Source organism: Dendroctonus ponderosae, unplaced genomic scaffold, assembly GCF_020466585.1.
Source record: "Dendroctonus ponderosae isolate FM_Combo_2020 unplaced genomic scaffold, Dpon_F_20191213v2 Dpon_F_20191213_1, whole genome shotgun sequence".
Taxonomy (NCBI): Eukaryota; Metazoa; Arthropoda; class Insecta; order Coleoptera; family Curculionidae; genus Dendroctonus; species Dendroctonus ponderosae.
The window spans coordinates 28662188-28676461 of record NW_026017110.1 but is presented as its reverse complement, the minus strand read 5'-3'; the positions used below and the strand labels follow the sequence as shown (position 1 = coordinate 28676461).

Here is a 14274-nt window from a genome sequence, read left to right as displayed (position 1 = left end):
CAAAAGTGCGTTTGCAGGTCCATAAAGCCCTGATTGCCTTGTTTTTTTTCTGTTTCACATGTTCTTTAAACAACAGCTTCTTATCCAGGGTTACCCCAAGATATTTAACAGTGTTAGACATGTGTATTTTGTTTCCATATATAGACATTAGGGCTCTCTCTTCCTTGTGAAAGCGATAATAGATGTCTTGGATGGGCCAATTTTCAGCTCTTCCGTGTTAGACCATTGCGCGGTGATGTTTAGCGCCTGCTGCATCAATGATGATACAGTGTCTCCAAACTTTCCCTGTCCAACAATGGAGACATCATCCGCATATCCCAGTGGGTATACCCCCTTCCCCTCAGGAGACGACAGGAGCCGGTCCACCACCAGGCTTCACAGCAGAGGCGACAAAACTCCTCTCTGCCGACACCCACCGGCAACCCGCGCTTCCACGCTGACTTCATTGAGTTCGACGGTAACTGTTCTGCAGCTCAGCATGTTTTAGATCCATTCACATATTGAAGGCTGCACTCCACGATTTTTCACCGCTCTGACGATTGACTGAAAAGAGGTATTCTCAAAGGCTCCCTCTATGTCCAAAAAAGCCGCCAGAGCAATTTCTTTACGCTCTAATGAGGTTTGTGCCCTCTGCACCAACTCGTGGATAGCAGATTCGCGTGTTCCCATAACGGTATAGCTCTAACTGTATTCCTTATGAGAATACATGTACGTGGGTTTTCTTCAGATTGGCAGTAGACTATTTGTCCTCTGAAGTTCCCAATCTTCCAATTCTCCCCTTATAGACATATGGTTCCTGAATTAGACCGACATCTAATGAAGTCTTTAGCATACACTCACTGAGAGCGGCCGAAGCACAAGCGGATAGCCCCAGCACACGGCATAATGGTACCGTTGACGTATCATGACTGGCAACCAATCAGCAATAAGATTTTCTATATCCTATATATACCACCTGGGGGATGATTATTTTAATGCATATGTTAATGTATTTGGTGCCTGAAAAAAGGCTGTTCTGTACTTGGCACGTAGATGCAACCTGGAGAAAAAATGTGACTAAAATTTGTGGAACGAAACTTAGTATTCGTCGTCCCTGGTTGCAGTTCATCGATTCTCTCAAGCAGGTGCCTCTTTATGAGTTCTCCCTGCTCAGGAGAAAAGTTTTTCTCGGGATGTCCGAGCGCCGCTATGGCCATCTTAATCCCGGAAATCGCGCCCCTTGCGGAAGTTCCCACACACGGCCGCTTAGGTTGCGGTTTGTCGGGTGTGCTGCCATCCGACCTGGCTGGTAGGTAGTTGGAATCAACTGTTTCTTTTCACTTGATACACTAAACCTCTTGTGAGACGTTTGTCCTCTTTGTTAAATCTTGCATCATTCATAGTTTTTGCGAAAAAAAAATATGTCTGTTTCCTTCCACTTAGCCACCTTACAAAATGTAACAACTTTTTGAAATTTTTAAATAAAATAATTTATAATTTGAAAACGGTTGATTTCACAGCTTAAAGTGTAATTGCAAATTTAAAACTTTGTAAATTGTCTATCTAATGACGTACTAATATACAGGAACTTCCATTTGAAAAAACAAAAGTCCACATTGTTAACACCCTGTACAATGTATTGATATTTTGGTTCAATAGAATTCTTAACGGACCTGTGGTGATTAGAACGACGTATTTTTTTTGGCAAAATTCTACTAAAATGGCGATAATCTATCAACGTCGCAAGAAAGAAAAAACAATTTACGATGGATATGCGGCTTTCAAGCTGTATTTCATGAGCTAATGAAAAATGGATAGTTCTATTTAAAAAAATACACTTTGATCTTGCCTGGCTTTTCTGAGACACTCTGTATCATATAAGATTTTAAAATTTAAATAAATAAATAAAAATTTTAAAAATGTGCGCACTTTATGCATCAACAACTTTTATATATGAAACACATTTTCGAAAGTTCAACACCATCGGAAATTATAGACTCTATCGCACTAAAAACCCATCCTGTATAATTTTGATATCTAATGCAGCCTTTCGAAATTACGATGCGACGAAACAAATTTCAGGAAATAAGTCCTGGAAATACAAAAATATTAATAAAACAATTTTTGATAAAAACCACCGCTTAAAAAGGAAAAATTTAAAAAAGGAGGCAATTTGATTAATACGTATAACAAAAAACCAATGGTATATTTATTGGGGTCATTCTAATGAGTTAGTTGAACGTTTAGCTAGCTTTATTACATGCGTCTTCAAAAGCTGGAAACAATTATTCACTTAAACGAGATACGAGCCATTGAAGATAAATTACGCGAAGCAAAAATTATATATTAGTTGTGATTAATTGAATAAATTATTATTTGAAAAATGTCTATCGATAAGTTTAGATGTACTTCCTCATCATCATCATCATTATCATCAATGTTCGAAACTGGTAGCAGTGCCAACAAGATCCAATAAAACCTTTAGATTGTGCTACGAAACAATACACTGATACAACTCTAAAAATGTCATCGGAAAATAATATACGAAAGATAAATCAACTAGAACAAGCAAATATTTTTCCATTAGCAAGCAAAATTAATACACAATACGACAAAATCGATTAACAAGAAATTAAATGAAATAAATGCATTCATCTCAAGAGATCCACCCACAGCTGCTAAGCATATGGCTACTAAAAAATATGTTGATGATGCAATATTTACAACAAAACTATTTATTAGAAGTGACATAAAAATTATTAAATATTGACTAAAGTTGAAGAAAATTATTCGCAACTCATACCTCCAACTGGTGATGAAATTGCAGAAGAAAATATGGAACTGGAAAGAAGTAAACTGCAAGCTGTCAATAAGTCTACTACTAAGACAACAACAACAAGTCAATAAATTCCATGGTTTATTGTATTCACTTCAATTCAATTCGAAATTCACACAAATAACAATTACTATGGAGCTGAGCAGCAATACCGAAAAAGTTAAAATTGTAGAAGAACTGTACAGACCAGCCCGCCGAAACTTTAGCCCACAAAAAACAATCGGGTGTTTTCACTTTTTTTATGTTGATATATGGAAAGTAGTTATGGCAAACATTACCCTGATATAATTTTTTTGACCAAAAAAGTCTCCGAAATAATTTTAAAGCGAATTTAAATTCAAATCAGATATTTTCCGCCAAAAACGCCGAATCCGTATCGTCGGTTGCCTATCCCGATTGTGACGTAGCAGGTCATATCAACAGAGTGTCTCGTGTTTATTTTGTTGCTTTCGCAGCTTTGTTTTATTATTTAAGTTATTGTGATTATCATTATTTCATTGATTATTATTTTTATCTCGCATAATGAAAATTAGTGACATGTATAGATCACAAAATAAATGGTGTTTTGTGCCAGGATACAAGAATACCTCAATAAGTGATCCAAACCAACTCTTTCTAACCGTTCCTCATGATTATGCACGTAAAGTTTTTATGGTTCAAAGCAGCTAGCCGTGATGTTCCTAAATCAAAATCAATGCAATCAATCATTTTTTGTTGCGAGGATCATTTTAATGAAAGTACGAACAAAAAGCTAATGATGAGGCAGATAGAATATGCCTTCGATCGTACTTTGTGTTCTGGGCAAATTAAATACCTTGTACATTGCACAAAGAACCCTCGCGTTTCAATTCCACATATCCGATACCACCATATTTGGTCCTTCGAACCGGATTCCGTTAAAGTGGAATGTATTTATAAATTTTTCTTCGTGTGCGCGATCCCGATTCGGAACAGCACTCCCAATACCGACTTAAGCATATGATTGCACCCAACCGACGAATGAAAACCCGATTATCGGCAAATTACAACATATATATTTCTGAATGTTTTTAGTTACTACAAACAAAACAAACCACCTTAAAACAAAATTATCATAGCACCCTCTAGACTTACTTCGGTGATTGGCGCGATAGAGACAAATAGATTTTATTTACTCATTTCCCAACAATATTGTTCTCGTGATGCCCAAAATACAAATTTAAGAGTTCGTTTTATTTTGAAAGCAGCGATGTGTATAGGTTAAGTGGTTGAACAAGTGAAATTCTATATATTATTTACCTAATTTGAACCAATGCAGACAAATTAGTATATTAGGGAGAGAGTAACTAATAATGAATTTACGGATTTTTGCTTACGCTGCTGCTTTGACACCCTTAAATTTGGCTTAATTAAAGCTTTTGTCKTTTTTTWWAAATTCGGACACCATAAAAATATGTACACATGGTAAATTATTTGGTGACGCTTGAAGGAATCCCTCTGAGGCCATTTTTTAGTTTAACACAAACTRTAAATTATTTAAATCCACAAACTAATTAATGAAACACAACCACACAACTAAACACTATGCACAGAACGTAAACAATCCTCCATTTATATGACCAGAGACGTCACAACCAATAGGATTGCGTTTTAGAGATTGTGAACGGTAACTAATATTGTGAACGGTAATACTGTAAACGGTAGCGAACATTTCAAATTAAAACAGGACCTATTTCCGGCACCATATTTTGTTGATCGAAAAATAGTTATTTTAGGTAGAACTAACGTGCCGAAAATAAGTGCAAACCTGTGTCGCTAATAGGTCATCTTTCGTTATAGGTATTAAAATGCATGCAAGTAAGCGGCAGAGGTTGCATTACAGCAATGAACAATTGACAAAAGCTGCCAGCAAAACTTATGATATTCCCCGAGAGACTCTTCAAGATAAGGTTAAAGGAAGAACTATAATGGGAAAAAAAAGTGGTCCAGAAATGGTTCTAACGGAAGAAGAAGAAACCCTTCTTGAAAACTGGCTTATTCATATAGCTAGGTGTGGATTTCTTGGAACCAAAAATCAATTATTGGATAGCGTTCAGATATTAGTAAAAAATTTACAAAGGCCAAATAATTTTGCGAGCGGACGGCCGGGACGACGATGGTGTGAGGGCTTTATGGCAAGGCATCCAAGACTAGCACAACGTGTCTCGCAGAATCTAAGCAATGGCCGATCAAATTTGACAGAAAATCGAATAAGACAATGGTTTAACGAAGTAGGAACTTATCTTGATAGCATCAACAGTTTTGAAATTACGTCAGATCCAAGCCGTGTATACAATTGTGATGAGACCGCATTTTTTCTCAGCCCAAAAGACGACAAAGTTCTAGTACGAAAAGGCGACAAAACTGTTTATTCATTTGTAAATAATGACGAAAAAGAGTGTATAACAACTCTAGTCACTTGTAGTGCATCTGGGCTAATTCCTCCTCCAATGGTTGTTTATAGCTACAAGAGAATCCCTAAGTCCATTGCTGAAAATGTTCCACGCAGTTGGCGCATTGGTTGAAGTGATAACGGATGGATGACCGGTGAAACTTTCTTCGAGTATATTGCAAATATATTTATTCCGTGGTTGGTAGCCGAAAAAATTGAATTTCCCGTCATATTATTTTTGGATGGACATTCCTCACATCTTACTCTGGCCTTGAGTGAATTCTGTACCAAAAATAACATAATTCTAGTCGCTTTATGTCCCAACGCCACCCATATTCTTCAACCAATAGACGTCGCTGTTTTTAGGCCTTTGAAGATGGAATGGAAGAAGAGTGTTTACTGTTGGCGTATGCAAAATAACGGACACAAATTGAGCAGAGAGAAATTTGCATCCATATTGGAAACAACTTTACACAAAATGGAAAAAATTCCTGACGTCATTAAAAATGATTTAGATCGTGTGGGCTTGTACCTTTCAATGTAGAAAATATGAAATTTTCGAAATACTTTAACACATCGCCGGCAAATGCAATAAAAACAACTATTGGACACCAAAAAGAGGAAGAGTTTTCAGAAGGATTTATAAAATTATTAGAATCTCAAATTTCGAACGAGACGTTAACGATGATTAAATCTTCTGGAGAAAATTGGGATGGACCAACTGAAGACACTAGCTTATTTTTTCTATGGAGGAATATTAAACTCCGAGTTACAAAGGAAGTGCCTCCCACATCTCCTATCCAGAATCGACATTCTCAATCCGCTGAATGAAAATCTATTATCGACATTCCTGAAACAACAGACAACGAGTTAGATATTACAGGAATGTTTGATTTAAATAACTCTTCTTTTCCAATACTTGTAGATATAGACGATGTTTTCAATGTTACACCAGTCAGTACAGACCATGATCCAAATCATCCTGTGATATTATGTGAAACTAACACAGTTGTGAGTAAAGTTGAAAAGTATATGGAAAAAGCCAATGATTTAGATAATACAACTAATTCACAGTTCGATGCTCTTAGTGTTATTGAGGACACGAACGTGAAGCTGGGCGGTAGAACTCCTACAATCTTATCCTCTGCAAAACAAATTTTAGAATCGTCTACCGCATCGGATTTTTGTGCTTCTGAAGATGTTCTTTCATCAGAAACACCACCAAGTTGTACCGTTGACATTTTAATCTCATCGGATCTACGTTCTCTTGAAGATAAACTCCTATTAATAACACCTCCTAGTTGTACCGCTGAAAAACCATCAAATAGTGATATGGAAAGTCTGAACAATATAACTCAAACTTAGGGGGCAGCAGTTATTTCAACTGAACATTCAGACACTCAAGTTCTTACTCCTCTTAAAAAATCTCTGCTGTGGCCTGAACGAAATAAGTCTGTAACTGTGAAAAGGAAGCTAAAAGAAAAAGTACCGGCAGTGGCCACATCGTCCCAGTGGCAACAATATTTCAGATCGAAAGAAGAAAAGAAACGCGAAGAAGAAAAACGCAAATTGAAAAAACAGGAGGAGAAAAAGAAAGCAAATTGAAAAAACGAAAAACAAGTGTAAGACTGTTGAGAATCTGACTACTTTACTACGTCAGTAGTTGGCCTAGAAAATGGCTAGGAATACAAATTAAAAGACTTTGTTATAGCTAGGTATAATTATGAGCATTATCCGGGTGAGATAATTGGACTACAGAATGAAGATGGCTGCCTTCAACTTGAAGTCACGCATATGCAAAAAAAGGAATAATTTGGTTTTGGCCAGAAAAAGCAGATATTCTGGTCTATGATAAATCAGAAATAGTAAGGAAAATTAGAACACCTACGTCAAAAAACAAAAGAGCTCACTCTTCATCATAGAAGAAATTTCAGAATTTCAGAACTAAGTTATTAGTGAATTGGTACTACAAACTGTTCAATAGAAACTTAAGTACTTTTGCCTATTTTTATATTAATACCGATGTTGTACGATCTGAAATATATCCAGCCTTTTAACGTGCCGATAATACCTACTTGCAGGTGTCGATAATAGGGACACGTTTCATTGTGAGGTGCCGATAACAGATGCATGTTGGATTATATCCAGTTTATGTGCTTTAATTTTTTTATATTTGCTATAAAAAATGTGTTTTTACTATGATACATTAAATATCATTTGATATGTCTGCTACATTTTTAAAACCTTAACTATTTGTATTACTTTTTTTAACACTGTCAAACGTTGGGTGGACTCTTAAGGTGCCGATAATACGTGCAGTTACCTTACCTAACCACAGTCACTAGCAGCAGCAGCAGTTTCCATACTCATTCGTAGGATAAGTTTCTTTTTGTACGCCTATGTGCTTATTATCAAATTATTGTACAAATGGTATAAATATCGTAGATATGATTAACTTAATATAGTAATCTTCTGTTGTGTGTGGTACATTAAAATAATAATTAAAAATGGAACGAGTTATTCTATTGCAAGCTGTGAACTAAAACCTAAAATGAAACCGGATGAAATGATTCTAAATAAATGGTATAAAGTTATAAACATTCGTAAAATTAATACATCATTTGGAGAAGCTGTCATGGTTGAGTTGGAGGAAAAAATTATATTTCTCCCAAAACGATTAATTTCGGTTATGTCCAAAAGTGCTATTGATGACCTATTAAGCAACAACGGATGTTTTATTTGCTTCAAGAGCAAGAAAACATTTCCTGGTACTCTTTTTGCAACAAATCTGTTTGAATTCAATTGAACAACCACCCTGTATATGTACAAAAAAATATCTGGTTTCCCAAACTTTAACGATTTTTTTTACTCACGTAGGGGCATTTTTTGCAAGCTTTGAAGAAATGTTCAACTTTCTTTTTAAGTTTGATCTAGTAGGAAATTAACTTTTGAACCGAGTTTTCTCAATATTTAGTTGCTTTTTTTTCAATTCTGATTCAATTTCCCATTCCGATTCTTTATTTAGGGGTGAACAAAAAAAAATGTGAAGCTTCAAGTACAAAAGCCACATTATATTGAAAACTGAATTCCTATAGAATGTGTCTCACCAAGCAGCTAAATAGGGTAAATATAGGAGAATTTTCTCGAAAAAAAAACACAAAAGGTCAAAGAAATAATATTGTTTATCAACCACCTAGACCAGTGCTTCAATTGAAAAATCCAAATCTGGCTGCAGTATCAACTATATAAGTCTTATTTAAAAATTTAATAAACCGGAATCGAAACAATGACTAAAAACCTTGCTGGAACTGCCGGGACTCGAGCCGGTTTTGCAGAATTTCCAGCTGCCGCTTGGCTTCGCACTGCGGGAAGTTATTCAAGTCGTAGTACTGGGGGGCGATTTTCAATAGCCAATCCGCTAAAACATATACAGTTAATTTCCGATCAAGCCTCACAGTTGGAAACTTACGCTTAATATCCGTCACAGTTCTAATGTAGTTTTTCGTGGTTAACACGAACTCATTGTAGATTACCCATTCTGGCTTGTGATCCAAACAGGTCGACGGGTGCAGTTGGACAATCTGGTTATCTTTTATTGTTAAATAGTGGCCGGTCCTCTCTAAGTGCGCCACCTTAAAACCAATCGGTTTATTTGCAGACGTTGCGTAACTCAAAGGGTAAATAGCTGACCTGCATGAAAAAGCCGTTGACTAGAGCTTTGCGGATGTTAATATAATAATCTTTGCTCGTGAAATCGGTGGATGTTCTTTTCAGGTGGAAACGGTCCATAATTCGCGATAATTGCTGCCGAACATTGTCTGCAGACTTTAGGGACCGATAATTCACGAAGTTGTCGTAACACCATTGAGGATCCTCCATACCTAAAACAGCCGAGTTGCGATAGAAGAGTTAAACTGAGGCAAATCGTTTAATGACTCACTTTGCTTGAAAGCGTGATAAACATTCAGCAATGTTAGGTGGTCACCATCGATGTGGGCAAAGCGCATCTTGGCATCATCAGCAGCCTTCTTCGCCTCGTTGGGTCTGACGAAACACTGTGGGACTAAATATTGGAGCGGGGCGCGCGCCCGTATCCAACAGATATAGTTGTGCTCGCTTTCAAATCAATCCTACAGAGCTATCCTTAATCAGGACCTTTCCAGCACGTGTCGCGCTCATTTAAACACGATACGCGTTAGAAAAAGTCTCAAATGTGCATAACAACTAACAAGTTAAACTCGTCTGCTTGAAATGTAGCTCTTTTGAAATAGACGACTCATTAAATTTAATTGACTACCCGAAATTTCGTAGCTTTAAGCCATCGATCGATTTTCACCAGTTTGAACTGATAATTAACGGGAAACTGTTAAATACCTGATAACATGGCTGTTATTGACAATATTTCATTAGAGCAGTTGTGGTTGCAACTGGCGATCAGCATTTTGGCCAGTTGCGGGTCCAAAGGAAACTCAGCCATAACGGCGCCCAAGTCGGTCAAGTTTCCATCGTCATCCAAAGCAGCCAGATAATTGAGCAGCTCTAAAGCGCGCATTAGAGTCTCGGGCGCTGGCGGATCCATAAAATCGAAGTGGACGAGATCGTCTATGCCCAGTTTCTTCAGTTGAAGCACCACAGAACCCAAGTTTGATCTGGAATGAAGCGATTTGTTTATGCAGGGTGTTTGCAAATAACCGACCAATTTCAAGCAGTGATTCTACAGCAAAAAATAGCAGTTTGTTTATGATTTGTATTGTCCGCAATTGATTTGTTTCCCAGATGCGGGGGTAATTTGGTGCGTTTTAAGAAGAATTTTATGTTCATTATTGGCCCGCATAGTAATGGGTAATGATCTCAATGTTTTTAAAGAAAAAAAATGTTACGCCAACCATTTTTGAAGCCCTCGTTCAATTTGCGACAAAAAACTCACTTGCCATTTTTTGGTCAAAATTTGTTGTGGAAGAGTACACGCTTTTTATGACTACTGCCGGCTCCACCAAACGAGAAGAAAACTGGTCGAACGCGTAAAAAAAAACCCATATCCTGATCTCTTCAATTGCTCCTTGTGTTCGGTCAAAAACGGCATTTTCGCAAAAAATCCTAACTGGTACTACCCAAGTTATGAGTTCAGAAACATTCCTGAGAATTACCAACTTTAAACAGTTCAAATGTTTTCTTCTCCTTACCGCAAAATTTCCGGGTAAGTATTGTCCTGCATCTCATTCTTGAATGCCTTTTCCGTGTACAACCTGAAACATTTGCCAGGTTTGGTTCGGCCGGCACGTCCGGCTCGTTGCTGAGCGGATGCTTTGCTGATGGGAGACACCAGCAACGACTCGACACGAATCCTCGGATTGTAAACCTTCTGTTTAGCAAAACCGGGATCTATCACGAAGACGACGCCGTCAATAGTTAGAGAAGTTTCGGCGATGTTGGTGGAAACCACGACTTTCCGTCCAATGGCACCGTTTGCCTTGCTGGGTGGCGCATCTTCAAAGATGCGCTGCTGAAGATTCGGCGGCAATGTGGAGTATAGTGGGATGCATTTTAGTTCGCCCACTTCCGGGCCGAGATTATCGATTTCGCGCTTGATGCGTTTACAGGCCACTTCGATCTCTTCTTGACCCGTTAGGAACAGCAGCACGTCGCCTGAAAACAGCAACAAACAAATCCTGTAATGCCCAATAATCACAAAATAAGAATTCGAATCTGGGCCTTACCCGCTATTTCCTCACACATGTGGATCTGTATGACCGTTCTAATGGCCGCCTCCAGATAGTCTCTTTCCGGCTCTGGAGTGTAAAATATTTCAACCGGATGTGTCCGTCCAGGGACGTTCATCAGGGGCGCATTGTCGAAGTACTGTTGGAACTTGCCAGCGTCCAAAGTAGCGGACATAATGACCAGCTTCAAGTCTGTACGTTGCTTGATCACTTCCTTAAGGACGCCCATCAGAATGTCGGTAGCCAGCGTTCTTTCGTGCGCCTCATCCAGAAGGATACATTGGTAGGCGTCTAACATCGGATCGCTCATTCCTTCGCGCAGCAACATACCGTCGGTCATGTATCTGAAATAGAACTTTTTCCTTAGAGAACTGTAACTTACGGACACTTAAACATTGTTGAGCAATCAAGCAAGACCAAGAGTTTTTTCAAGTTCCAGATGTATTTCCTTCTCTTCAAGACTACCTAAGCCGGCGGCTAGTTGGTCCCAATATTTGTTTTAATATTTATTAACTTTTACCGTTAAATTCTAGTATAAGTTAAGGAAAAAGTATGTTATATGCACATTATGTAAAACAGTCAAACCTCAATGAGAAAAATTGTCGCCTGAACCACATTAACATTGCGAAAGAGAACTGAATAAAAAAACCAAATTCAATTTTTCTATTTCGACTACATTTGCCGAGAAAACCACGTTCAAGCCAATAACGACATTTGGATCGATTGAATCGGTTTTTTTTACCTTTAACTACGCACGGAAACACCAATTACGCGCCGTAATTCGTCGCTAAATCCTCAGAAGTAGATTGTTTCGTAAAATTTTCCCAAATCAATGGTAAATTTGCCGTTCTTTTATATCAAGTAAATCAGAAAACTTCAGAAATGTTCCGACGCAAGTTGCAGCGGCTTAGACGACGCGATTTGGCCTAAAAACGAGTTCAGGCTCAAATGCTTTGCTTACCGCTCAAGGCGTTAATAGTACAGGAAAAAGCGCAGAAATCCTTCTCAGTTAAGCCAACACAGAATTTCTTAATTTCTGCTGATTTTTGTTCCGTTGATGCTTCAAAAGTCTCTGGCTACAAACTACACAACTGATGCGACTTTAGAGCTCTAATAAATAGCTAACCTTTACAAGCTGAAGTTTTGCGTTATTTGGCAATAAACATTGCTTTGCAACAAGTGCACTCAGCAAAATGCTGCAGAGACTCAAATAACGCGACTTGTTCCTAAAAGCTCAAGTGAGGCTTAAATGTGAGTTATGGCAGATTTTTGCTGATTTTTTGGTAAATTAGTGGCTCAATGTTAAAGAAGGAGACTCAGAAGACTTTTCAGTGTTGCTTACACGACACTCAGAAAGAGGCTCAAATCAACAGGATTAAATAGATTTCATTTCAAACTGCAGTGAAACGTGCAAATACCTAGTGGTGTTGTTTGGTGAAAACATTTCCGGTTTTTTCAGTTGAATTGGTGAAATAATTGTACTCAATTTTACTTAATTAAAACTGGGAAGACTATTGCTGCAAAACTCAGATCATGCAACTCTTGTTCCCGGTCTTGCTTTGCACATACTCACAAACGAACAAAAACCACCTACTTTAATACAGTTTTGGCCGATGAACAGTCCTCAAATCGAATACTGTAGCCGACTTCCTGTCCTAAAGCGACATCCATTTCCTCGGAGACTCTCTGGGCCACGGACATGGCTGCCACCCTTCGAGGTTGTGTGCAACAGACTCCTTTTTGGCCGATTTTCATCGCGTACTCGACGCACCATTGGGGGATTTGGGTGGTTTTTCCGGAGCCAGTCTCACCCACCAGGACGATACACTGATTGTCGGACAAAAGTCGCATGAAATCCTGTCGATACTCGAAAACCGGAAGCCCGATTCGTTTGCGGTAGAGTTCATGGTAGCGTTGAGTGTAGGGCAGGTTGTTGTAGGGATTCATAGGGGTAGCGGCCACTTGAGTGTAGGTGATTGCTGTAGGAATACCCTTCTCCTCTCTGAAATCAATAAATGTCTGATTTATATCTAAGATATGTGAATATTGATAGTTGCTTTGCAGCTGCTACAATGTGTGGGACTTTGGATGTTCTGCATAATTTAAAGGAGTAACTTTTAAGTTTTTTGATCGAATACAGTCCAACAACATGCATATTTAAGTAGTTCTTTTAGAACCAATTTCTCCACCCCAAGACGCATCGTACAAACTGCGTCCCCGCATGGAACTGATACATTTAATAGACATTCAGTGGAAACATGCAAATACAGTGAAAGTCCCAATCTGAGGTTAGGGTACAAAAACTGCCCGAACAAGTAACATGTGCATTTGGCAAGTTGCTTTCTGTAAGTTTCCAAGTAAAACTGGTCGCAACCGGAGCTGAAATTAACAAATTAGTCAATTCACTAACCGTTTTTTCTTGATAAAGGGATCAAGCACTTCTATTCGACGCTTCGACATTGGTTCGGTCGATTTAACGCTGTTAGGAGATGAACGGGATCAAACCAACTGTCCGGAATTAATTCCACAGCAAAGCACTCAACTAAATACTTAATAACAGGGCAAATTTGTTAAAAAATTAATATTTGCGAATACCACCAAACATTAACAGCATTCCACCATAACAACTTGAATGACGGCTGTCAGAAGTGACGTTTGTTCACGCAGTTGCAAAATGGGATTAATTTTTTTTTTTTTTGTTTGCCCGGCGGCTGGATGAATAAAAATCGTCGCGAAGACACCCAGTGTTCCGAACCCTGGGTAGTGTTGGATTCTTACCAACTAAAAAACCCCCTTTTTGGTACTACGAGTTTTCGGGAGTTATCCTTTAAAACTTGTAGTCCTCTCTAAGAATTTGTCAGCTCCGGCATCCGTATGCCATAGCATCGCATTCTCTCCATGCTAGCATGGGCATCTTATTAATTTACACCTTACTTCTATGTGCATGCTAATTGCTACCACAGATTACAGAGTACCACTGGAGCCTAATTCTCGAAACTGGGAACGGCGATCGCATGAGAAAGAAGGGCGTGGTTCTCTCGTGAAGCGAATATTGGTATTCTTGAACGCGATCGAGTGATCCCATCACGCAACGGCAGTAGAACAAGCTTCTCTTGCCAAATCTCGCGGGAACGGATCGTTCACCGGTTTTATAATCACACCAGAGACAAGTACTTGTCTCTGATCACACACTACACAGATTTTGGCGTAGGTACCCGGTTTGAAAAGTGGTCTGATTTCGGTTCGAACTCGAAATAATGAATTTCATAAATGAAACTTTACAGTGTTTATAAAATAAGGAGCAATTTAAGAGATTTTCTAACAGAGAG

The 14274-nt window shown here is 38.4% G+C and overlaps 1 protein-coding gene across 1 annotated transcript; it reads right to left on the bottom strand.

The window, feature by feature from the left end:
• Positions 1 to 8389: 8389 nt before the first annotated feature.
• LOC109535431 (putative pre-mRNA-splicing factor ATP-dependent RNA helicase PRP1) lies at positions 8390 to 14259 on the bottom strand. The gene is made up of 9 exons (XM_019901343.2): positions 13356 to 14259; positions 12540 to 12947; positions 10943 to 11289; positions 10409 to 10871; positions 9600 to 9874; positions 9166 to 9288; positions 8916 to 9106; positions 8695 to 8857; positions 8390 to 8643 (listed from the first exon to the last, which is right to left on the bottom strand). The coding sequence occupies exons 1-9, from the start codon at positions 13403 to 13405 to the stop codon at positions 8516 to 8518; spliced, it is 2148 nt and encodes a 715-aa protein (XP_019756902.1). The 5' UTR covers positions 13406 to 14259; the 3' UTR covers positions 8390 to 8515.
• Positions 14260 to 14274: the final 15 nt, after the last annotated feature.

Bases quoted from the DNA above. Each gene is read 5' to 3' on its own strand.
- LOC109535431 (XM_019901343.2), bottom strand. From the start codon at position 13,405: ATGTCGAAGCGTCGAATAGAAGTGCTTGATCCCTTTATCAAGAAAAAA. The intron at 9,107-9,165 runs GTGAGTCATTAA...CGGCTGTTTTAG, and splicing joins TTATCACGCTTTCAAGCAAA to GTATGGAGGATCCTCAATGG. The intron at 8,858-8,915 runs GTCAGCTATTTA...ATTGGTTTTAAG, and splicing joins TCAACGGCTTTTTCATGCAG to GTGGCGCACTTAGAGAGGAC.